Source organism: Triturus cristatus, chromosome 5_2, assembly GCF_964204655.1.
Source record: "Triturus cristatus chromosome 5_2, aTriCri1.1, whole genome shotgun sequence".
Taxonomy (NCBI): Eukaryota; Metazoa; Chordata; class Amphibia; order Caudata; family Salamandridae; genus Triturus; species Triturus cristatus.
In genome coordinates this window covers 544,038,161-544,065,225 of record NC_140588.1, presented here as the reverse complement: position 1 = coordinate 544,065,225, position 27,065 = coordinate 544,038,161, and the positions used below count along the sequence as shown (strand labels likewise).

Below are 27,065 nucleotides of genomic sequence, written 5' to 3'. Positions count from 1 at the left end.
CTCTTCTATCCCTGAGGAGCTGATCAGGAGGCCAGCCAACTTGTCCTTGGAGTCACTGTGGTGGTCCTCGATTCATGATGTAGGTCCAGTCCTTTTTCCACAGGCAGGAGGGCAGAGGGCAGCATAGTGGTATTCCCTCTTACAGAAAAACAGCACAGTAGTACTTCTAAGTCTTCCACAGGACCAGATGTGTACTGATGTGTACTGAAGGGTTGGGTCTGGTGAGCCATCATATATACTTGGTGGCCATTTTGAGGTAGTAGAAGATTCTGGAAGTTTCCACACACTGAGGTGTCAGGCATCCCTTCCTCCCTGCCCTGGTCCCAGCTTGTCTGAGGATATAAAGGCTAGTGGAAAACATTTTGTTAGTGTGTTCATACAGGGCCATTTGATGATGTGCAATTTGGTAGGGAACAGCTCCTGACAATACCTAACTTCCCTTTGTCTAAATGTCTGAGATCAATACACTAGGACCAACTGCCAGCTTCTCCTAGTAATGTGACCCTAACATGACTGCACACACCAAATGGTTAGGGCAATACAATGGCAGCTTTCTAAAAGTGGCATTTTCAGAATTATGACTTAAAATCTGACATTACCAGTAAGAGGTCTTTTAATTATAATTCTCTAGGCATCACATACAACCTGTCTACGTGCTCCCAATTTAAAGTTATCAATCATTAAGTACAATAAGGAAACCCAATGTTATCCTTTGGGAGAGGTATGCCTTGCAGTAGTGAAAAATTAATTATTTACAACTAAGACAGGTAAAAGTTAAAGGTGCATGTCCAGCTTTTTAAATACAATGCACCCTGCCCTCTTGGCATATCAGGGCCTACACTTGGCATGACTTATATGCATTAAAGAAGAAGGTTTGGGCTTAGGAGGCAGTTTATTTTGCCGGATTTAAATGGCAGTTCAAAACTGCAAATACAGGCTTCAATGGCAGTCCTGAGTCATTTTTAAAAGGGGTACTTAAGTGGGTTGCAAAATAAGTGCAGCATGCCCACTAGTTGCATTTAAGCTACAGACTTTGGGTACATCCAGTACCACTTTACTAAGGGATTTCAGGTGCATTATATGCGCCAATTGGGTGTAAGCAAATTTTACTATGTTTACAGGACAGAGAACAAACACTTAGCACTGGTTAGCAGTGGTAAAGTTAGAAGAAAATTGATTCAGAAAACATGAGGGAAAAGGCAAAAGGTTTTGGGATGACCCTGCAGGCCAAGCCCACAACACTACTTCTGGAAGATACATTAACACCACCCCCTTTGTGATCAAGACACCCAAAATATGACTTGAGGATGTTAAATGTGTGCTCTTGGATGCCTTGGGTCATGTAAATGCTTTCTTAAACCTTTTTTGAAAAAATGTAGAGTCCTAAAGAAAAGGAACTGATTGTGATAGTGGAGATATACTGCACCTCACATCGGAGTTTATACAGAAAGGGTGATGTGATGTTTGCCAGCCACCGTAATGTGTGCAAATATGCATGTATGGTATTTTTATAGTGTAAATGTTGCCTAAAGGTATCGGATCACAATGTCAAAGACAAAGATATGGTCAAAGATTGATTGGAGCAGTAGCAGGTTTATGACAGTGGGAGTGGACTGTCAATGTGGCATGATATAGTGTTCATTAAAGAGATACATTTTCGGCTATTCCCTAAATTGGAAAAGAGTTTGAGCAGTCTTTATAGAAGGGTTGCTGTTCCAAAAGCTGGGTGTATAGAGGAGAATACCTATTACCTTGTATTCTTTTTTCTTTTAATCTTATTAATCTCTGCTCTCATGGTATTCTGCATTTGGGTGCACCAAGAACCAACGGTGTGGCTCTGTGTGAAATCTGGGTGTACATAGAGCACTACTATTATCTAGAAGCAAGTGTGTGAAGGAATTAATTTCTGATCTGAAGTCACTTTATGAGAAGCTTCATTTTCTTTATATTAGAGTGGAATGGTACCAAGCCATCTTGGTTTTCTTACTGATGTGTGATGTCAGGGTTAAGTCAGTCAAAGGTGAATTTACAGATCATGTCATTGTGTCATGCTTGGATTAGTTGCTGCTTGTTGTTATTGGTGAATAGCAGGCAATCTATTTACATAATTTTGAGCTTCAGGTAGATGCTAGACATACAGGTCTGTAAGAGGTGCAGGCAAGGGTTGAGGGTTTGAGTCTCTGGAACACAGGAGACCTTCAAGTGTTGTTGTTTTTTACTGGAATATTTGTGATTTTTAAGTCTGTTGTTGGCGGGTAGGGTATCATGGGTCTCCATTAAGAGGCTGTCAAAATGGAGCCCTGAAGGATTTCGCAGGTGCCAAGAAACTTCTTGGACTTCGAGGTGCCCTTGTTAATGACATGGTTTCAATTTTACGTTACCAATTAATCTCATTTGAGGCTGCCAGGTGTGTATGACGATAGCATCATCAAAGTTGTTAAAAGTGGCTGAGAAGCCAAGCAATATCAGGAGTGGGGGCATTTTTATCTATGTCAGGAGCCCTTCAATGCTTTTTAAAGAAGCAGAGTGAATACTGCAGCCTGACTTGAAACTGTGTGTGCATGTAGTCGGGATAAACATGGTTGATTATGGTGTGATCTTGGGTTGGGCAAAATATTTTTTCGATGATCTTGCCAATAAAGGGTAGAGGAAACATGGGCTCAGGTGAACATGCACGAACTCATCAGTGATAAACTTTTATTTTTAAGACCAGCAGTCACTAGAACTACAACACCTGAACAATAGAAAATTAAGCTGACTGTGTTGCATCTGAAAATGAGGTGTTCACATGTGTGAAACAGTCCTGGCATGAAAGACAATTGTGGACTGCACGAGTAGTGTTGTTTGTGACAAGACAGTTCCATATGCAATGGTGACTGAACTGCCAAATGTTTGCAGTCAAAAACTCCTGCCATAAAAGAGAAATAAAGCTATGGCACAGAGGAAATGCCACTCATTGTGTGTTCTTCAGTGACTGTGGCATGGTGATTTACTGCTGCACTTGAACTGGTGATATTTGCTCTGCAACAGGGTTAGCTTTCTTGTGAGATGACACCCATTAATTCCATTGGTTTTAGGGAATTTACCTGTGCCCAGGACTGTTGAGCGAGTCTGTACCTTTACATGGGTGCAGATGACATGAGAAAGGTAGGTGAAGTTAATTCCTACCCCCATTCTGCAACCATGTATGGAACCACAACTGGAGGGATGCAGCAACTCCCCAGTATCTCTTCCTCAAACATACTAAAAATAATTAACCTCTTCTGTATATCCTCTATCTCTACCTTAAGCAGTTGTTTGCTCAGGATTATGGGTAATGCAACAAAGTCTGATGCCAATGTTATGGAAAAGTTCTGCCTGTCACTGGCTTTTTCAAGGTGCTTCATCTGTGTGTCATTGGATGTTGGCATGATGAAAAGTTGCTGGGGAAACAATGTGGTGCAAAAATTGTCATTTTAATATTTTCCACCATTTCTAAAAGTGTGTTAAATATTTTCAATGGTGTACTTTCTGTTGTGTTCAATGTTTAGAAAAACGAACATTCCCTTCAAATATCATGTAGAGGGATCTGCACTTCCCTACTTTAGAACATGTGTTAAATTATCATATTACATTAATTCTATTAAAAAATGTTCTTGAAAACATTGAAAGAACAAAAACATTCAAGATTTTAAATTAACATTTTGGGTATCTGTTTTCAGTTTGTGTGAAATCTAAGAAACAGGAAGACATGGGGAAAGGAAATACAACGAGAGTGGATCATTTCATTCTCATTGGGTTTGCTATAGGCAGAGAATTGCAAATATTTCTCTTTGTGGTCATATGGATCATCTACATCATAACAATCTTCACTAACATCCTAATCATTACCATCATCTGGAGTACAAACTCTCTGCACAAACCCATGTATTTATTTATTGGAACCTTTTCTTTCTTGGAAATCTGGTACCCTACAGCCACTGTCCCCAAGTTTCTTTCAACCCTCGTCACAGGCAGCAAATCAATATCCTTGCCTGGATGCATTGCACAATATTATTTTCATTTTTCTTTGGGAGCTACAGAAAACTTTCTCCTAGTAGCCATGGCCTTTGATCGCTACGTGGCTATCTGCTATCCTCTGCGTTACATGTTCATCATGAACCATAAACGATGCACTCTTCTTGCTCTGGGCTCCTGGGTATGTGGCTTCTTGCCTTTCTCAGTAACAATATTTCAAATCTCCAGACTACACTTCTGTGGTCCTAACAAAATCAACCATTACTATTGTGATTTTGCTCCACTGGTGATGCTCTCATGCTCAAAATTCCACACTGTTGAGTTTTATTTCTTTATCACAGCTACTGTTTTATTATTAAGCTGCTTGCTAGTGGTTATTGTATCCTATTTATGCATCATGTTGGCAATCATAGGAATATCCAGTAACAGTGGGCGGATGAAGGCCTTTTCCACATGTGCCTCTCACCTCGCTGTATTAACTATATTCTATGGTACTGCAATTTTCATGTTTGCCAAGCCAACAGGGAGAGGTACTCTGGATACCAACAAAGTTGTTTCTGTGTTTCCATGCATAGTGACACCGCTACTAAATCCTATCATTTACACCCTAAGAAACAAGGAGATAATGCACACCATGAGAAGAGGTACAACAAGTTTAGGAATATTAAAACACTGAAACGCTTTTAGATGATACATGGAAAAATTAATTTAGTAAAATTGTATAGTGTTCAACTATTTTGAAAACAATTTGTAAGTTCACAAATTAATGTAACATATTAAAGGGCCTGTCTCAATATGTTTTACATTTTAATACATTCTGGCTAAGATAGACACCTTCTGGATGCTTAAAGAAGAGGAACACTATCTTGCTCTACAGAACATTGTGGTACTCTATCAATAAATAGGAAAAGGCAAAATTGACTTGCTCATGTGTGTGAGAGAAAGATACATAGCAAATTAATAACCCTAGGAAACTGGGCTAATGAAAAATTATTTTCTTCATGGTGCGTCAAAGGAACATAACATTCACAAGTGCAACTGGAAGAAATAAATATAAATGAGATAACAACTAATGAAGTAACAACAAGACAAAATAAATTTTTTTTTTACCATATATACATTTGAATAACTTGCTGCAAAATCTAAAGAGGTGAAGCAACAGTGTAGCTATCAGTGAATTGCTTGAGTTATACAACATGTAAAAACAGATGCAAAAAACACAAGAACTATTGGCTTCCAGCGTGTTTAAACAAATATGGCCAGTACTTTTATGGGCTGTGTAGGCCAGTGGAAGAAGGCAGACTGACACTTCCTGATTTGAAAGAATATTATTTTGCTAATTTTACACATACCACATACAGGTTTTTTAAGACCCCAAACACGAGCAGGTTTGATAATTTTTTCTTAGATTTTATTTTCCAGGAATATGACATTGTTGATTTTTTACGCCTTACAAAAGTTCCTAAAACAGTGAGATATAAGATTCTACAGTGGACCATTAAACGTAGGCAGCAATTGTTTAGGCATTATGATAGCCCCTTGATTAATGGAGTGACTTATCTGACAGATGTATATATTGAGAAATATCCTTTTGTAGATTCAATTGTTGCTTCTAGGTGGGAGAGTAATGGCTTGTAAAATATTGTATATTTTGGATAAAAACTGGAAAAGTTGGCGGGAAGTAGAGCCTCATTAACCACCACAAGGGCAGCCCAAACCACCTGAACCAGGGGCATTCAATAATTATTCCAAACAAAAGGTTCAGAGTATACAATTCAAAAGGAAATATCCAAGCACAATAAAAGGATAAATTTATGTAAACAAAAAGAAAAAGAAAAAGAAAAAAAGAAAGAAGAAGGCCCTAATAGAAAAAACATACAAAATGTATTCAATAAAACAGCTCAGTGTGTTAAGCTGGTACATATAACAATAAAACCATATACATGACCAGACAAGTGGCAGACAAGGAGAAAAGTACATAACATGGGAGTTTACACTATTTTTCATAAAACTCCAGTAGACAAAAAAGTGTGTCCTCCAATAGTTGCGGCCAAAATAGCGTCGACGGCGTTTCGACCTTTGGTGTTAATCCATGGTCATCTTCAGGACGATAAATATACTGAGCATCCTAAACAAGTAATTTCTGTGTTAGACAGATTAGATACCACTGTTATTTTATTTCAGCGGTCAAAATATCAGAAGCCACATGAAGAAATATCGAACCGTCAAGGAGACTACGACAACCTCAATTTGGGGAGCCGATCGTGAACGGTTATAAATTCAGGGAATAATGGAGCGAACAAATCGTCCTCAACTTCACCCTATTTGATCCATGCGGGACTTAAACACCGCACGATATAACGAGACCAGTGGTAGCAGTAGAGCCTAGCATTAATTATTTTTAAGAAACAATGCAATGGTCTTTTATTAGGATTAGAGGATATAAATCCTAGAGATATAGTTAGAACTATGGAACTCGTTGAGGACCTGATAGAATCTAGGACATGCAAATCGATTATTTGCTGGGTTTTCTCTTAATGAAACTATAGGGCAACCAAGCTTTATGAGAAGGTGCATGATAAATGACTGTCAAAAGAAAATCTTCAGGCATCCCCTACAACTTGGGATAGGATAAATGAGTTTCATTTTACCCCGTTAAAAGGGGTGCATTTGCGACTAATGCACTTTTATGCCAAGTGGCTGCTGTTCAGAAGTCCTACGATAAAATTAAGCCACAGATTTCTGCACATTGTCTGTGGAGGTGGGGGGAATTGGACCCACATTATATGGTTCTGTCTAAGATTACAACACTTCTTGAATGATATTTATCAGTACTGTTCTTAAACACAAAAATTGGAGTACCTGTTAGATGTTCAGACAGTAGTCTTGGGGTACTCATCTGACCTAAATGTTTGCCTTTTACAAAAGTAACAATTATATATGATTGTTTTAACAGCCAGATCCTTAATTCTTAAAAAGCGGGGATCTGAGGAAATTCCAAAGTTCCAACATTGGTGGTCCAAATTATGTAGAATCAAGGAATCAGAAAAGATATACGCATTAAGAACAGGATCATACAGGAAATTTAATAAAATTCTAGAAGCATTTGGTTAGGAGTTTTATCAACAAACATGTGGAATGTAAAATAATTAATTGATTTTTTATCAAGCTTTGGGGGGCTGTCCTATGCTACATGAAATTCAAGTCTAATAGAATGTAATTCTTTCCGCCTATTTTACTACCTTATTAATGTATCTATTTATCAAATTGAATTCTCTTAGTCATTTACAAATCAAAAAAGGATTCAAATGATGTAATTTCTTTAGACAATTGTTTTTCCTTCTATGCTATGTAATTATTGATTTTAAAATGGATGAGCTCTCTAAATAAAAAAAAGGACTGAGATGGGCTCTAAAGAACTGCATTTCACACTGTAAAATCAAGAATGGTAACATTTGACATTTCATCCCAAATCTGATTCAGTAGGATCTCCTGGAGAAGGTATCCTGCCTTCTTTTGCTCAAGCCTACAGCCCTGTCCTGCTGGAAGAATCAAAGCTGCAAAAAAATAAGTATGGGCTAGATGTATCGAGCATTTTTCCAGTTGCAAATGGCCCGATTCGCAGAATCATGCCTTTGCAACTAGAAAAATTTACTTTGGTATGTATCAATCCCAAATTGCAATTCGGTAACATGTTACTGAATTGCAGTTTGGAATTGAGAACATATTGTTTTGGTATTAGGAAGAAGCGTGTTTAGGGCGTCCCTTCCGAATACCGAATCACAGTGGTATGTAAGAAAGTTTTGCAACCAAAATGCGGTCTCAAAACATTTGCATTTTGGCATCTACCTCAGGTAGGTGGTAACCCATTAGCAAATGGGCATTTTAGAATGTAAATACAAATATGTTTTTAGGAACAGGCAGTGGTTCCATGGACAGCTTCCTAGTCTTAAAAAATTACATTGCAAAGTTTCATTATTTCTTTTTGAATGCATCACATTTTCCTTTAGGAAAAAATGGTCTGCTTTAAAAATATAAAAAGATTGCTTTATTAAAAAGCAATCACAGACTTGGTGGTCTGCTGACTTCAGAGCGCCACCTCCCCTGTGATCGCTATGATTCCTTAAGAGTAGCAAATTGTGATCTACCTCATTAATATTCATGAGGTAGGTCTATTTGGCATACAAGGAACCACCCTTGATTGGATCTGCTCATTCCTCACCGGCAGAACCCAAAGAATCAGACTACCACCCTTCTCCTCCGAATCCACGGTAATCAACTGCAGAGTACCCCAAGGATCATCGCTCAGCCCCCCGCTTCAACATCTACATGGCCCCTCTGGCCGCCATCATCAGACAGCCTGGATTTACTAAAGTATCCTATGCCGACAACACCCAGCTCATCCTCTCCCTCACCAAAGACCCCACCACCACCAGACTCAACTTCCAGGAAGTAATGAAGGACGTCACATCCGAGATGAGCAACAGCTGACTAAAGCTCAATGGTAGAAGACAGAGGTCCTCGTCCTCGGACCTTCCCCTTTTGCATGGGACAACGACTGGTGGTCCACCTCTCTCGGCAGCCCTCTGATCCCCATGGACCACACCCTGAAACCTCATCATCATACTCGATTCCTCCCTCTCTATGAACCGACAGGTCAACGCTATCACCTCCAGCTGCTTTAACACCATCCGCATACTCACCGATGCCTACAAATGCCTCCACAACACCAGAAGCCAATACGTCAACAAGAGAATCTCCTTCCACGTACCCAAGAGAAAACTCTAATCCACCAACCTCGCCTTTGCCGGAACCCCCTGTGCATCCGCAGAGCCAGAATAGGTGGAAGAGCCTTCTCCTATATTGCAGCCAAAACCTGGAACGAGCTCCCGACCGGCATCAGATGTGCCCCCTCCCTGAACATCTTCAGGAAGACACTCAAGAAGACCTGGCTCTTCGACTGAACGGAGCTGTTTGAGAACCTCACAGGTGAGTAGCACATTTAGAATTCCCCTGATTGATTGATTGATTGATTGATTGATTGATTTGTGACCCACTAGGAATTGCTAATGAAAAACTCAAAAGAGTTTCATACATTAGGAATACCGATTTCCTAATTGCGATCCGGGGAGAATCGCATTAGGAGATCAATAGTCCTAATGATTGTACATCTGGCCCAATGGCCTGAATGTAGAAAACGTCAGTAGGTAAAGGCAACACAAGTATTCAGCTGGAGAGGGAACTTCTTTGAGGGTGGAGTTCAAATTTCTCCCTCTCAGAGAATTCCCCTTTAAAAGTCAAAAACTTTGCTTAGACTTTATCAGATGGCTGACATAACCTTCTGCCTTGCACCTCTGAAGATTTTGGACATTCCATTACAGAGACTAATGGCCCAATTCAGAGTTCGACATGCCAAATATCACATCCACTGTACTACAAATCCATTATAGACTATGGCACTTATAATATGGTGGGTGGGATATCCATCTCATTTGTGATGGAGTCCCTGTCCACCAAACTCTAAATAATGACCTAAGTCTAAAGGTAAAATGGCTGACCGAGTCAAACCTGGTTGTTGTAGCCAACCCACACTTCACTGAACCTAAATTTGTGTCTAGGTCCCAGTCTACCATGACCAGTTGACCTTAAGCTTTAGACAGTCATTTCCCTGGTCCTCCTTAATGGAATTTTGTTGCATTAGTGTCATTTTATTAGCACCTTCGATGCTCATGACGGAACCATTCCGTCATGAGGCCAGGGGCACGAAATCCCTCTGCTGCAGACAGCAGATGGATACCTATCATTCCCCTGTGACCTTGGGAGCTGGGGAAGAGCTTCCCCAGCTGCCAAGGCCCCCTCCCTGGTTTCTGTGCAATAACGATCGTCATTGCACAGAAACTGAAGGCTCATTTCAGTTTCACTTTCTATGTGCTCAGGGGGCTATCTCAGCCCCCCGGGCACGTAGAAAGACAGAAGAGGTATCATTGGAAAGGGGAGAATCACTGCTTGGGGATGCCCCCAGGAGGGCAGATTTGGGGATAGTACCCCAAATCTGCCCCCCTGGGGGGAAAAAAGCCCAGTAGGCACCAGGGATTTCTTAGGCAAATTTTAATTAGGGTGGGTGCATTGGCATCCCCGTTTTGGGCAGCCCCCACCCTAATTAAAATTTGCCCCAAAAACTCCCTGGTTTATGGACTTTCTGCCCCCCCTGGCGGGCAGATGGGGGCACTAGCCCCCAATCTGCCCTGCCGGGGTGGGCAAAAAGCCCACAAGACATCAGGGATTTCTTTGGGGCAAATTTGAATTAGGGTGGGGGCTCCCAAAATGAGCATGCCCATGCCCCCACACCCCGCCCGCAAAAAAAACAGGCTTCCTGCCCCCCCTGGGAGCCAGATGGGGCAGTAGCCCCCAATCTGCCCCCCCGTGGGGGCAAAAAGCCCCCTAGACGCAGGGATTTCTTTTGCAAATTTTAATTAGGGTGGGGGCATTGGCATGCCCATTTTGGGCAGCCCCCACCCTAATAAAAATTTTCCCCAAAACTGCTTGGTGTCTAGTGGACTTTCTGCCCCCCCTGGGGCGCATATGGGGGCATTAGCCCCCATTTTGCCCCGCCGGGGAGGCAAAAAGCCTACTAGACGCTAGGGATTTTTTTAGAGCAAATTTGAATTAGGGTGGACTCCCAAAATGGGCATGCTCATGCCCCAACCCCCGCCTGCAAAAATAATAGCCTTCCTGCCCCCCTTGGGGGCAGATGGGGCAGTGGCCCCCAATCTGCCCCCCAGAGGGACAAAAAGCCCACTAGACACCAGGGATTTTTCTGGAAAATTTTAATTAGGGTGGAGGCATTGGCATTCCCGTTTTGGGCAGCCCCCACCCTAATTAACATTTGCCCAAAAGACTCCCTGGCATCTAGTGGACTTTCTGCCCCGCTGGGGGCAGACGGGGGCATTAGTCGCCAGTCTGCCCCGCCAGGGGGGACAAAAAGCCCACTAGACGCTAGGGATTTTTTTGGGGCAAATTTGAATTAGGGTGGGGGTTCCCAAAACGGGCATGCCGATGCCCCCACCCCAATTGAAATTTGCCCAAAACGTCCTTGGCGTCTAGTGAGCCCATTTTGGGCATGCCAATGCCTCCACCCCGCCTGCAAAAATAACACCCTTCCTGCAGATGGGGCCCCTATCTGCCCCCCCCCCGGAGGGGGGCAAAAGCCCCCTAGATGCAGGGATTTTTTTTGCACATTTTAATTAGGGTGTGGGCATTGGCATGCCCGTTTTGGGCAGCCCCCACCTTAATTAAAATTTTCCCAAAAACTCCCTGGTGTCTAGTGGACTTTCTGCTCCCCCTGGGGGGCAGATGGGGACATTAGCCCCCAATCTGCCCCGACGGGGGGGCCAAGAAGCCCACAAGACACCAGGGATTTCTTTGGGGCAAATTTGAATTAGGGTAGGGCTCCAAAATGGGCATGCCCAGGCCCCCACCACGCCCACAAAAATAACAGCCTTCCTGCCCCCCCCCTGGGGAGCAGATGGGGCTGTAGCCCCCAATCTGCCCCCCCGGGGGGGCAAAAAGCCCCCTAGATGCAGGGATTTTTTTTGCACATTTTAATTAGGGTGGGGGCATTGACATGCCCGTTCTGGGCAGCCCCCACCCTAATTCAAATTTGCCCAAAACCTGCTTGGCATCTAGTGGACTTTCTACCCCCCTGGGGGGCAGATGGGAGCATTAGCCACCAATATGCCCCCCAGGGGGGCAAAAAGCCCACTAGATGCCAGGGATTTTTTGGGGGCAAATTTGAATTAGGGTGGGGGCTCCCAAAATGGGCATGCCCATGCCCCCACCCCCTCCTCCACAAAATAACAGCCTTCTGGCTCCCCTGGGGGGCAGATGGGGCAATAGGCCCCAATTTGCCAACCGGGGGGGGGGGCAAAAAGCCCAGTAGACGCCAGGGTTTTTTTTTTGGCAAATTTGAATTAGGGTGGGGCTCCCAAAACGAGCATGCCCATGCCCCCACCCCCTTCCCCGCAAAAATAACAGCCTTCCTGCCCCCCTGGGGGGCAGATGGGGCAGTAGCCCCCATTCTGCCCCCTCCAGTGGGGCCAAAAAGCCCACTAGACACCAGGGTTTTTTTGGCAAATTTTAATTAGGTTGGGGCATTGGCATGTCTGTTTTGGGCAGCCCCCACCCTAATTAAAATTTGCCCAAAAACTCCTTGGCGTCTAGTGGACTTTCGGCCCCCCTGGGGGGCATATGGGGGCATTAACCCCAAATCTGCCCTGCAGGGGGGCAAAAAGACCACTAGATGCCAGGGATTTTTTGGGGGCAAATTTGAATTAGGGTGGGGGCTTCCAAAACGGGCATCCCCATGCCCCCACCCCGCCTGCAAAAATAACAGCCTATCTGCCCCCCCTGGGGGGCAGATGGGGCAGGAGCCCCCAATCTGCACCCCGTAGGGGCAAAAAGCTCACTAGACGCCAAGGACGTTTTGGGCAAATTTCAATTGGGGTGGGGGCATTGGCATGCCCGTTTTGGGCAGCCCCCACCCTAATTAAAATTTGCCCAAATAACTCCCTGGCATTTAGCGGACTTTCTGTCCCCCAGGAGGGCAGATCGGGACATTAGCCCCCAATCTGCCCTGCCGGCCCAAGTACCCGCCACAGGGAAGGGCCCAAAACATTTTTTGATAGGCAATGTTGATGTGGCCTCAATAATTTTTGTGTCCTTGCCTCTCGCGGGTACTTGGGTCTCCCATACAAGTGAGGCACCATTTTTATCAGGAGACCAGGGGGAACGCTGGGTGGCGGGAAATTTGTATGAGCCCGGTGATGCCACAACTTTACCACACAAAAAAGTGTGAAAAAAGTGATTTTTTCAGCTAAAATTGAGGTTTGCAGGGGATTCTGGGTAAGGAAACGTTGCGGGATCCATGCAAGCCATACCTCCCTCAAGCCCCCAGATGTCTAGTCTTCAGAAATGTGTGGGTTTGGTAGGTTTCCCAAGGAGGCCGCCAAGCACGGGGCCAAAAACCCAGGTGACCCCCCTTGCAAAACCAGGTGGTTTTGAGATAGGCAATTTTTATGTCGCTGCACTACGTTTTGGGCCCATGCCTGTCGCGGGTACTTGGGCCTCCCACACAAGTGAGGCACCATTTTTATCGGGAGACCTGGGGAAATGCTGGGTGTTGGGAAATTTGTGTGAGCCCGGTGATGCCACAACTTTCCCACAAAAAAATGTGTGAAAAAGTGATTTTTTCAGCTAAAATTGAGGTTTGCAGGGGATTCTGGGTAAGGAAACGTGGCGGGAACCACGCAAGCCGTACCTCTATGGAAGTCCCCGGGAGTCTAGTTTTCATAAATGTGTGGGTTTGGTAGGTTTCCCTAGGTGCCGTCAGAGCTAGGGCTCACAAACTAGAGCTGGGCACATTGCCAAAAAGGGTCATTTTTCACTGCAAAATTGAGGTGTGACCACATTGCGTTTTGCGCCGTTTCCTGTCACGGGCACTAGGCCAACCCACAAAAGTACCATTTTGCTCATAAGACTTTGGGGAACACGGGGTGGGTGGAAATTTGTGGATCCACGTAGATTCCAGAGCTTTCCACCACAGAAATGTGGGGAGAATGTGTTTTTTTGACAATTATTTAGGTTTGCAAGGGATTCTGAGTAACAGAACCTGGTGGGAGGCAACTAAGTCACCCCATCCTGGATTCCCCTGGGTGTCTAGTTTTAAAAAATGTATAGGTTTGCTAGGTTTCCCTAGGTGCCGGCAAACCTATGGTTCAAAAACGACAGCTAGGCACTTTGCCAAAAAAGGGTCATTTTTCACTGCAAAATTGAGGTGTGACCACGTTGCGTTTTGCGCAGTTTCCTGTCACGGGCAATATGCTGACCCACACAAGTGAGGTACTATTTTTCTCGGAAGACTTTGGGGAATGCGGGTGGGTGGATTTTTGTGGATCCACGCAGATTCCAGAACTTTCCACCACAGAATTGTGGGGAAAATGTGTTTTTTTTGGACAATTTTTTAGGTTTGCAAGGGATTCTGGGTAACAGAACCTGGTGGGAGGCAGTCAAGTCACCACATCCTGAATTCCCCTGGGTGTCTAGTTTTCAACAAAAATGTATAGGTTTGCTAGGTTTCCCTAGGTGCCGGCAGAGCTAGTGTTAAAAAACTACAGCTAGACACTTCGCAAAAAAAGGGTAAATTTTCATTGTGAAAATGTGGTGTGGTCACGTTGGGTTTTGAGCCATTTCCTGTCGTGGGCACTATGCCTACCCACACAAGTGAGGTACCATTTTTATCGGGAGACTTATGGTAATTCAGATTTGTTAAGCAAATGTTATTACCTATTGATTTTTGATGCATTTCTGCTCTCCAACTGAAAGACATTGTGTAAAAAAGAAGTCATTTTGAAAAATGACTGATAATTCTTATGCTAGTATGAGTATTCCCAATTTCGAAAATGTGCACATATGTACTGTTTCTAAACTCTATAATTTATTCCCATTTCAGAAATACATAGGTGTCTTTCATACCGATTTTTCCATGTCTACATTTTCGCACAATAATTGTTATATACCCGGAACATAATAAAAAACGATTTCTATATTGCTGCTCAGTTTTTGACTCTGGGTTCGTCGGGTTCTTAGTGAACCTACAAGTCCTATATATCCCCACAACCAGGAAGATCCAGCGGATGTAATGGTATATTGCTTTCAAAGAGCTGTCATAATTAGAAGAAGTTACAGGTGAAAACGTTGGCACAAAAGGATGTTTTTTTCAACTATTTTTCAATTTGTCCTAAATTTAACTGTTAGTTTCTATAAAGAAACCTTGATGGATCTACACAAATGACCCCTTGTTAAATTGAGAATTTTGTCTACTTTTCTAAAATGTATAGCTTTCCAGGATCCATTATTACTTTCACACCCATTTCTCTCATTAACTGGAAGGAGGTTGAAAGCAGACACAAAAAGCAAAAATAGGCTATGTCCCAGAAAAATGCCAAAACTGTGTAACAAATGTTGGTTTTCTGACAAAAGTCTGTCATGCCCTAAAAGCTGGGAAAATGGTGATTTCAGTCCCACAAACCCTTTTTTGATAACATTTGCGGGGAAAAACCCAGACGCTTTCATTTGCACACCAATTTTCCCATTTTTCCCCAAAAAAGAAAATGTAGCTGTATTTTTGCTATTTTCTGGGTCCCCTCCAGGTGAATCCACAAACCCCGGGTACCTTTAGAATTTCCATGATGTTGGAAGAAAAGGACGCAAATTTGGCGTGGATACGTTATGTGGTCAAAAAGGTACAGGGGCCTAAGAGCGCACTACTCCAAATTGCCAAAAAAAAAGGCTTAGCACGGGGGGGGGGGGTGGAAAGGCCTAGCAGTGAAGGGGTTAAAATGTACACTTTTTGTTAAATTTAGTTTCAGATTTTTTATTGTGTGGTTTTGAATATATCACTGTTTAGATACTGCATAAATATTTTACACAGCATGTGTTCTCTGTGCTACAGCTACCAAAAGGTGAGGTCAGGTTGATTTAGTCAATTTAGTGCTTCACCCTGACAAGCAATCTGAATATTACTTGAGGTGGTTAGTTACCAACCCAAGTAATACTCCAGAGTTCTTACAACTCCTTTCTAATTTTATACTCATACATGATGTCATCAGACCATCGGCCCAGATGCCAGAAGGGAGAACGTTCTGTATGTTTTATGATCCTTTAATATTTGGAGGCTATCACACAACTTTTCCTTCTGGAGACTTGCACAAAAGAAAAAGTTGTAGACATAAATCTGTACCCATGAAAGATCAAGAATAAGAAGGTTTTGCAAAGTCCCATGTATGGCAGTAACAGCTTACGTGTCTGTCCACAATAAACACATCACACAAGTATAACTAACTCTATACCTGTCTTGCGTTCCTTGTGTTCTGCTTCGGGGAGGACCAGGTCTGGCAGTTCAGGCTGGACTGTCCCTATTGCATCAGGCTGAAGACTGATGTGCATGTGGCTGGGTCTAAATTGAGGTGGCATGGTGGGCAAAAGATCAATGGGTTGGAAAGCTACTCTGAGTGATTGCCAGCGGTTATACTGATTGTTAGCATTCCTCACATCAGCTTTTGTGTGTATGATGTAACACATTAAGTGGCCAAAGGTATGCCCAGACCAGGGTCCCTTGCTCAGTGTACCACTGGAACTAAGCTACGCCTCACTGAAGAACCCCCATCACCTATTCTGTGCTTGATAACTCTATTCCTAAACCTGCGCCAATTGGCCAACAAATGAATAAAAGCAAACCTTTATGTTGCTCTCAGAATTCTAGTAATGTGGACCTTCTTGTAGGAAAACATTTTTTGTTTTACAATGCTCCAGACATACCGAATCAGCCCTCAACGACCACTGCCTATATTTCTTCTCTAAAATGGGGTGGCATGGGGAGCAAAAGAACGATAGATTAAACCCAGATCTCTTGACTACTGGTGAATATTTGATATGTTCTGCATTCTGTCCATCTTTTGTGTGTCTTTTGCTTTCTTGCCCCAAGTGCCCTGAGTATGGCCAGACGGGGGTCCCCAGCTCACTGTGCCACTGGATTCAAGCTAGCCTGGCTGATGAGGGGTGATACCCTGAAACCGGCCTCAGGATGCTTGTTTCTGGTTCAGGGAGGACCTGGCTTGACAGTTTGGGCTGGATTGTTCCCATGAGGAACAAGGTCAAGACTGATTTGCATGTGGCTGGGTCCAAACAGGGGTGGCATGGTGAGCAGAAGAACAATTAATTTAACTGAGATCTTGTGTTTGGGGGTGAATGTTTGATTTGTTCCACATTCTGTCCATCATTTGTGTGTCTTTTAATATTTATGCGTAGGCAGAGCATTTTTTGGCTGACAACAACCTAGACTTATTCATGCCAGATTGTATTATTGACAAGCCATAACTATTGAACCCGACCTGTGCAAAAGAATATCTGGACACCCGATTCTTACGTAATTGTAAGCTATATGTATCAAAAATTGTGAATGAAGCATACACAAATGTTACGCCGCCTGCTCACTCAATTGCTCTCAAATTAAGATCTAATAATTACCTTCATTAATTCATGTAAGATATTGGGTTGTTGGTTAACTGGTCAAGCAACAATCACAATCCTTGTCAGGGTAAGGCCCAAGCAAACACCACATTAACCTGTGCTCCCTCCCTTGGTAGCTCGGCACAGAGCAGTCAGGCCTAACTTAGAGGCAACAGATTTAGAAAATCTGGTTAATAGAATTGGAGACTTTGTAGTGAAAATAGCGCTAAAAATCAGAAAGCGCCAATTGGAATATTTGGTTGCACCGGGCACGACAAAGTGACAAGTTCAGGCTGACCATGATAGAGTGTGGATAGGGTACAGGGACCCAAATAAACCAGCTGAATAGAGTATCTTAAATCCTAGTTGCAGAGCAATGTATTGATCCGTATCGAAGATGCTCCATGCATACGAAGCAATGATTCAAGTTCAAGATGTGGCGCGGCTACGGTGAGAGGTTCTACCGCATCATCATTGAGGATCCCATTGATGGGCCTTAAAATGCAAAGTCTGGCTTTGGGATGTGGCGTGCAGCAGGCAATGTGTCAGTTCCAAGGAATTGTGAGGCTGTGATGCAGAGTCCGGCGTCTTCATTAAGGTCATCAGTGAGTAGAGATGGAAGAACCTGGCCTGTGGATGCGCCCCGCCACCAGAACGATGCATCAGTTCCAAGCCCTGCAGTGGGCAATGCCGATTTTTGCAACTGGTCCAATCCACGCAGCAGAGGTGATGTGTCTATTCTGCTCGTGGATATGACGCTCAGCCAAGAAGATGAATCAGTTCTTCTGGCAACCAGCTTAGGCCCACATTGAAGGGTCCAGGACTGGAGTGGCACCACTTTGCAGGGCAGACTCACGGATGGCAGAAAACAGGTGCAGGCTCAAGATGGTTGAAAGCCTGTTTTGTCAATCAGGCTTCAAATCAGACGGCCAGCCAACTAGCCCCAGGCCTTCTCACCTAGACAGAAAAGCAAACCTAAGCTTTTATTCTGAGTGGCTGTCTAAGATGAATACAAAAAGCCCAACTGCACACACAGGCTCTGCAATGGCAAACCCGAGACATGTTTAAACTAAGGCTACTTAAGTGGGTAGCACAATCGGTGCTACAGGCACACTATTAGCTTTTCATTTACAGGCCTTGGGCACTTAAAGTACCTTTTTACTAGGGACTTATAAGTAAAATAAATATGCCAATTGGATATGAGCCTTTTTTACCATGTTTTGAGGAGAGTGCATGTAGGAGAGTAGGATCTGCTTCACATGGTTACTCCCACTTTTTGCTGGTGTTTCACTGTTTTATGACTTTAGTCTGGCTGGGACCCTGCTGTTCAGGGCCGCAGCCCAGCTGCTTCCTCTCTAAATTGATTCCATGTACACTTGGTACATCACAGATTGGATTCTGAGGTGCCCTTATAAGTCCCTAGTATACAGTATACTATGTACCTAGGGCATAGGTACCCCATAGGCCTACCAGGGGCTGAAGCATGTATTTTGCCACCCCTGGAAAGCCCTCCAAAATGACACCACAGGTCTGCTACTGCAGACTGGGTAAGGTGGTGCATGCACCCCTTACTGAGATATAGGTTCACTATATCTCACTTATCACTGCACATACAAACCTATCAGTCACCCCTATGGCAGGCCTTATCAATCCTGAAGGCGTGGTGCTTTGTTATATGTGAGAGGTTGCCCAGGCATGAGCTGAGCGCCTCTGCAACCTTCGGAATCTCTTCTCCGGGGTTGTGCATAGTGCAGCCTAACCATATAATCTTCAGTATCTAAAACGGTTAAAGCTAACTTTAGACTGGCTGCACGGAAACATGTCTTGTTTGGTGTCAAACACCTTGGAATCATACCCCCACATCAATTCCTGATGTGAGAATATGATCCCACCATTCTAGAGGGTGAATCTCCAGCAGGGGAGTCCTGGACAATAGGGTTCCTGTCACAGGGAGGTGTAACCACCTCCCAAACAGGCTTATGTGTATTGGGGCTAGGTGGGAGCACTCTCAGAGTGCTTTGAAGTCCTGCGCTGGGGGCACATTTGGTGTCCCTGTGTATTGTCCAGCTCAAACCGATTCAGGGTCCTCCAGCCCTTGCTCTGGCACGAAACTGGACTAAGGAAATGGGTGTAGCCACCCCTCTTTCCAAAGCCTCCCATATATGGGTCCCTACAGTTAGTCCAACCCCTTCCTTAGGTATAAGTAAGGAACCCCTGGCAACACGACTTTAGATATCCCTGGACGAAACTCTGAAGCTGAATCCTGGAACTTCGATGCTCTATTAAAGACTAGAGGACTGAAGAAATCTCCCTTGGGGTCAAGGAGTGACTCCCCTGCTTGGCAGGCACCAACGAAGCATTTTGCCGATCTGCATCTCCAAAGCTCCCGCTGGACTCCGAAGTATTTGCAGCACAGGAAGAGGATTTCCAAACATCTCAGAGGCCGCTCGAGTCCCCAGCAAAGCTGAGACCCACAGCCTTCTTGAGTAGCATGGAACCGGAACTCCTGGTCACTGTGCACTTTTGCAATTGCATTGACTTCTCAACGTCTCTTGAAGTCATGCTTGGGATTACTTGTAGCCCCCACCTCGAGCAGAGAATCCACTGAAGATTGACGACCTTGTCATCCCGAGTGACCCGTGGGCCACCATTTTGTGTTTCCTCTCGAGGCTCCTTCGCGATCCCTGGTCCATCGACTGGTGGGTCCCTGTGAAGGCAACTTTGATTTTCCTTGGGCTTTCCTGGTTGCTCCAGACGTGCCCTGATTCCCTACCAAGTGGTGAGCCCCTCAGACCTTGCTGGGCTGCACCGAAGCATCTTTCTCCTTTCTGCATGGGTTGATGTTGTCAAGGCTTGTTGTGTCCAATCCGGGCACAGATGCTGCAGCACACAACATGCTTTGTGGTACAGCTCAAATCCAGTTCCTGGTCATCCTCAACGCCTCCTGGTCCTCGTGGCTGAAGAGTCAAGCTTCACCTTCTTCACCCGAAATCACCCAACATCGGTGGGCATCCACCTATCGTCCTCCTGGTCACTGGCTAGTGACCCATACTCTGTCCCCTCCGCTTTCAGGTTCTTCTCGACTTTGATCCAGGCTTGAAGCTCTTCGGACACTTCGCATCTTACCCGCAGCAGCACTTCTTTGCCAGCTCCCACTGAAAACGACGATGCAACCCAACACCATTTGACACCTATGCACCCGGCTTCCCTGGGTGAGGTAACACAAGTACACCGGTGCTCCCGTAGGTGTTGACCCTAGAACCTCCTAAGTCCCAAAGGGTTAGGTCCTGACTCCTTTCTAAGTTCCCTAATCTTTAAAAATCTAACCGCGACTTTCCCCATCGAAGCTAACGGGAGCTCGCAACTGTGTTCTCACACTGCACACGGCCCCCGTGGGTCCCCCTTGGGTGGTTCCTTGGGGTCCCAGCGATTCTACAGGCTCTAGGCCTTGTGTCTAGTTAAGCCGTGGTTCTTATACCATGGAGGGAAGGTGGGAGGGGGTCAGGGGCAGCTAGCTGACCACACAGGGAAGGAGAGAGGGGCCATGGCAGCACATAAGACCATGCATGGCAAGCGGGAGGGTTAGTGGCAGCACAATGGCTATTATGGGCAAGAAGGAGGGTGCAGGTGCATGCACAAAGGACCATGGAGGATAGAAGGGAGGGTCAGGACCTGGGCACAGACAAGAGAGTTCAGGGGAAGGGGCCTCACAACAGACCACGCGGGTCAGGCAGGAGGAGCAGTTGCAGCACAACAGACGAGGAAGGGCAGAAGGGTGTGGCAGTAAAATGGACCAGGGAGGACAGGAGGAAGGGGATAGGGGCATGGCATGTGGACAGGCAGAGTGGAGGTGGCAGGGACAGGTTATAGTCATCTGACAATGCTAGGAAGGTGGGAGGGGAGTGGCAGCTCAACAGAACACTCAGAGTAGATAGGAGTGTCAGGTACATGGAACATGGTGGGCAAAAGGAGGGAGCAGGGGCATGCACAAAGACATCGCAGGGCAGGGGGAAGGAGAATAGGGGCAGCAAGCTAAGCACAGAGGCTAAGCAGGAGGTCAATGATGGGCCATAGAATTGGGCAATGGAGGGCAGGAGGAGTGGACTGGTACATCATGGTAAATGGAGGGCAGTGGAAGCACATCAGACCATGCATGGCAGGAGGGAGGAGGCTAGTCCATGGATTCAGACAACAGAGGATAGGGAGGAGGTGGATGGGGCAGCAAGCTAACTGTTCAGAGAAGGTGGGTATTAGGAACGTTATTGTTTTTAAAATGTGTGTCTGTGCGAACTACTTAAAATATGAACAAGTATGCAGCATAATCTCACTTTCATTCAGGAAGAAGAGGATGTTTATGACTGTGACTCCGGGCTCACTTGGCAGAAACACCCCTTGACCCTCCACCCCGATCGCAAAATGTAATGCCGTGAAATGGGTAGGTGCTCCTTAGAGCACGATTGAAAATGAAAACTAGATATAGTATATGGTATAAACTATGCAAAAAAAGAGTGATATAAGATGAACCGGGGCGTGAAATATAATATGCAATACATTGTGCGCAATGACAGATTCATTGGAGAGCGCGACATAGCACAGGCACTAGCGCGTGCTATGCGATATGCGCCTTGGAGTGTAATATGCACAGGGCAGTGTTGTGTAACCTAATAGTCTCTAAAGTTGTAATATAAAATATTTGCTGGGGAGTGTAACATTGCATATGCACTGTGACAAAGATATGGATCCCAGATTGTAATATGTATGGCATAGCGCTGTGCGTTATAAAATAGGCATCGAGGAAGGCCTGTAGATGGGGCAATATAACTTGTGTGAAGGCAAGTGTGACATGACATATTCACTGGGTGGTGTTACAGTGCACATGGGCTAGAGAGTGTCATAGCATACGCACTAGCTGGTGGAATACAACACAGAGGTGTGTGGCACTCAGCAGGCACTACTGGGTGTAACTCAGCATTGGACTCAGCCAGGAGCATGCTGTGACTCTCAAGTGAGGTTTGTCTCCTTTCCAGAGAATAAAATAAAAAGTATTACATATCCGGCGGTGGATGTGTGTTTTATTAACCGTGAGGGGGGTTTCTTGCATAGTTTGGTCGAATTTTTGTTGGATCCCCTTTGAATGGCTTGGTGTGCGTGTGTATTAAATGTGCCCGTCAATAGCTACCCATGTTTGTATAAATAAACGACAAGGGTGTCTACTTGGAGAGTACCCACCGGCGGGGCGCCGGGATTTGGCACGGTAGGGCGTCAGACACGTCAGAGCTTCACTAGCGGTGTAAATACATTCCACGTGGATTCATTGTATGCATAGTCGCCTTTTAATGAATATCATCCAAATAGTCATGGTGTTTCTATAAATATATAGTTTTTTAAAATAATAAAAAACAAAGGCCGGCCCCGGGGGATGGGGGCCCCGGGGCTATAAGTGGCCTGAGGAGGGGGGCAACGCAGCCCCCCTCCTAAAGAATAAAAAAAAAAAAAGGCCATGACCCGGGGGTTGGGGTCCCCGGGGCCGATTAAGGCCTTGGGAGGGCCAAATTAATTTTTTTCAACAACAAAAAATTAGGGTGCAGGCCCTGGGGGATGGGGATGGGGTCCCCAGCGCCAATAAATTAGAAAAATAAGGGGGGCCACACAACCCTCCTTCTTAAAAAAACAAAATAAATAAAAGACCGGCATCGCGCCGGAGGCCATGCCCCCTCCTTGCAGCACTCTGCATACGCTTCCGCTGGCCAGTTGTAAGTTGGGGAATTAATTCCCCTTCAATACTGAGGGTCCCTGAGGGCCAACTAACCCAACAGGTATCTCCAGTATGCGCCAGGGAGCAGTGTTGCAGACAGGTGTTCTGAGGCCACGCCCCTTTTTACACCTCTATGCAACGCAGCTCTGTGGCGCTTACTGGAGGTACCTAGTGGGCTAGTTTGACGCTAGGGACCCTTAGGATTCAAGGGGACTTAATTTCTCAACTTAGAACGGCCACAGGGTGCGTTTACACAGTGGTGAAAGGAGGGCAGGGGGCCTGAGGTGACGTGTGCAAACACGCCCTGTGGCGCATTTTAAGTTGGGGAAATAATTCCCTTTCAATCCTGAGGGACCCTGGGGGCCAACTAGCCCACCAGGTGCTTCCAGTAAGCGTCACTGCTCTGCGTTGCAGAGAGGTGGTGCAGGCCGTGCCCCTTTTTACACCTCTCTGCAATGGCGCTTACTGGACGTACCTAGTGGGCTATTTTGCCCCTAAGGACCCTTAGGATTCAAGGGGACTTAATCTCCCAACTTAAAAAACAGCCACAGGGCGTGTTTACACAGTGGGGAAGGGAGGGGACGGGGCCTGAGGTGACGTGTGCAAACACGCCCTATGGCGTGTTTTAAGTTGGTGAAATAATTCCCCTTGAATCCTGAGGGCCCCTGGGGGCTAACTAGCCCACCAGGTGCTTCCAGTAAGCGCCACTGAGCTGCGTTGCAGAGAGATGGTCCAGGCCGTGCCACTTTTTACACCTCTCTGCAACGCAGCTCTGTGGCGCTTACTGGAGGTACCTAGTGTGCTAGTTGGACCCTAGGGACCCTCAGGATTCAGATGAACTTAATCTCCCCACTAAAAACGGCCACTGGGCGTGTTTACACAGTGGTGAAGGGAGGGGACGGGGCCTGAGTTAACGTGTGCAAACACGCCCTGTGGCGCGCTTTAAGTTGGGGAAATAATTCCCCTTCAATCCTGAGGGACCCTGGGGGCCAACTAGCCCACCAGGTGCTTCCAGTAAGCACCACTGCGCTGCGTTGCAGAGAGGTGGTCTAGGCCGTGCCCCTTTTTACGTCTCTCTGCAACGCAGCTTTGTGGCGCTTACTGGAGGTACCTAGTGGTCTAGTTGGACCCTAGGGACCCTCAGGATTCAAGGGGACTTAATCTCCTAACTTAAAACGGCCACAGGGCGAGTTTACACAGTGGTGAAGGGAGGGGACGGGGCCTGAGGTGACGTGTGCAAACACACCCTGTGGCACGTTTTAAGAGGTAGTTTTAATCCCCTGCCCTATTATATACTAGGAGCTTACAGAGGAGGTCATGCTAATCACAGGGGGACCCCAACGCATAGTGTTCCCTAGTGTATGTAGGTGTTTTCACTGTATTCTGAGTGTCTTTTAACATAGCACTGGCTCTAGGACTGGTTACTCAGACTCAGTTACCACCAGTATCCGTCTGAAAAAGTTGAGGGTACAGGATGATTTTGCAACAAGGCTTCTTTCTGCTCTTCTGTTTGTTCTTTCTGCATGTTATCCTTCTTCCTGCACTTTTCTTCGTCTTTGAGGACTTCTGTTGCTTCTTTCTGCATTTCTATTTTTTTCTTTCTGTGCGTTTTATCTTCTTTCTTCACATGTCCTATCTCTGTAGGCATAGTTAGAAATTAGCATTTACAAAACCTTTGAAATTCACTGAAAAAACCATAGGTTTCAGGCACGTTATAGTTAGGAATGAGCATTTAAAAAACCTTAGAAATTCACTGAAAAAACCATAGGTTTCAGGGGCGTTATAGTTAGCTGGACTTTTCACTCTTACAAAACCATTGAAATTCCCCCATTATAGTTAGTTCAGCTAACTATAACTCGCGCGCCCGCAATGCACTGCTGATGACGCCACATATTACATCAAGTAGAACTGACAAAGGGGCCAATGCTGACGAATAATTTAAGATATTTAGCCGTAGAAGAAAGGAAAAAACAACTACGGACGTACTACTGAATAGTATTTAATCGCAAAGATTCTGTTTTTTACAATGATTTCATTTATCACAAAAACATGATCTGGACACACAGACGTAATGAAGACAAATATACACAAGGGAAAAAAGAATTGAAGGACAACAATAAATACAATCAAAAAGTGAAACTCTACTGTCCTAATGACAGAGGTCCAGCTCTAACAAACAATCTTACACCACTCCTCATTCACACACACAACTCATACAAACAATACAGTTTAGTCACCCTTTGGTTCTAATTGTAAACACAAAAGGTGTCTCCGTCCATAACAACTTGGAGTGAGATCCGCTAAATAAGGTGTGCACCAAAGTATATTCAATTTGTTAGGTTTAACATTGTTTAAAGGCTGCATGAAATCAAAACACCAGAGGCGGACTTGAAGTACATGTGACTGGAGAACAAAGGAAGAAGGTCTACGCGTTTCGAACCCCGTTAAATTTAAGGTGGGGTTCTCATCAGGACCATAGCACTGAAAAAGGAAGAGAAAGGCATAGGTAAGTGAATTACACAAAAATGCGAGTGCAGAGAACCTCAACCACCTGGTCTCTACGACTGAACTTACCCAGCGAAAGGTAGGATGCAGGTACCCTTTCAGGATTTCAGAAAAGGGATACTGAAAGGAAGACAAACAGTGATACACAATTCATTATTAATCGGAAGTGATTAAGGGTAGAAAAAATGAGACTTAATTTGGACATGGAAATGAAAGCACTTCCCAGTCGCGGACAATACCTCGTTGTAGAATGAGGCCGAGAAGAACGATGGGTGATAAAGACGTGTGGGGTCAATCCGTCAAGGTGGAGGTCACAAGATGAAATTTGACCCGTGCTCTACCAAAGAAGGAAAAAGTCACAATTGGTATAGTGGTTTTGGTCCAAAAGGGGCGAAAAAAAATTACTACCAAACTGATGCAATTCATGTACAAGAACTGCAAGAGAAGCATACCTAAGTTGGAAGTGGAGTGATTCCTCACATGTAGTGTGCCAGATGGACGTGCAGCGTTTTCTGTCACAAGTCGAAATCGGCGAAACTGCAATTGAATAAAAGTCCGCATTTTAGTCCAAATGGTCAAAAAATACTGAGCTTGGTTTGGTGAACTTTGGACGGGGAAACAATCCGAGGAACGGTGGAGGGAACGCGGTTACCTAATTCGTGGCTAGGTTCCGGCGTCTAAGAAGTCTGTCGGGAACAGGAAGCTTCAAGAAACACTCTTCCTGATTGACGTTTAAAACGTGAAGTCAATCACCCGAGGGCAATCTGGGAAGTGTAGTTCCTTGTGTAATTGATGTCACGAACGCTGGACAAACTCTCATAGTAAGCAAATCAAGCTGGGGCCCCAGTTGGAGCGTTTCCTGCGTTGCTAAATAGGTCCGTTGTCAGAGAGAAAACCCCAAATCAATGACTGCAATTGCGCATTTGTTGTATGGTTGGACACTCGATGTTAAGGCAGGGTTATAGCTGGATTGCTGGGAGTTGTAGTCTCTTGGATATACAAAATCAAACTCAGTCATCGCCTGGATGCGCACGCTCATTGGAGCATTTGTAAGGTCTCAAGTAAGGAAAACCAGAGGCTGCACTCATGCCCTGATTGGATAAAAACCAAGGGAACCCCATTGATAAATCCTTAGAGTCTGAAGATTTCTGATAATTCGTTTAGCCCCGAAATTGCCGTGTCGAACTTGACGATTAGCATTGCTTCAAGTTGAGCAAGCCTGAGTTCCATGTCTCCTCCTCTTGGATCACGCTCTATTTTGGAGATCACTGTCCAGCGGAGATCTTGTTCTCCATGCGACATTCGTACCCAGTGATTCACAAGGGGTGCAGATTCAACTTTTTTTCGTATCCGGGACTTATGTTGCGTTATTCTATGTCTAATCTCTTGATTGGTTTTACCAATATACAGAGAAGAACATGGACATTTGATTACATAAATTACATATCTGGTTTTACAATTCGAAAAAGTCTCATGTTTCCAGAAAATCCCTTTGTGGGAGAACAATGACCCCTCGTCCGTTTGATCGCAACAAGAACATGTCCCGCATTTGTGATGTCCTTTTATGGGTGACAGCCCCATCATTTCTCTTAGTGATGGTTTAGTTGTGGTGTTTTGTGAAGCCCTCACTATGTGGTTAAATTAAAGATTAGATTAAAAATGTTCTTCTCCGACACAGAGTACACCTCTCCCAATGAAGTAACAGGTTTAAAGAAAAAAGCACAACGGGAAGCTTTAGTTACAT

General features: G+C 44.9%; 1 protein-coding gene across 1 annotated transcript; it reads left to right on the top strand.

Annotated features, from left to right (window-relative positions):
• The first annotated feature begins 3,730 nt into the window (after nt 1-3,730).
• On the top strand, nt 3,731-4,672 carry LOC146823286 (olfactory receptor 6F1-like). Its single transcript, XM_085606404.1, has one exon. The coding sequence runs from the start codon at nt 3,731-3,733 to the stop codon at nt 4,670-4,672; it is 942 nt and encodes a 313-aa protein (XP_085462530.1).
• The last annotated feature ends 22,393 nt before the right edge of the window (nt 4,673-27,065 follow it).

Bases quoted from the DNA above. Each gene is read 5' to 3' on its own strand.
- LOC146823286 (XM_085606404.1), top strand. From the start codon at position 3,731: ATGGGGAAAGGAAATACAACGAGAGTGGATCATTTCATTCTCATTGGG.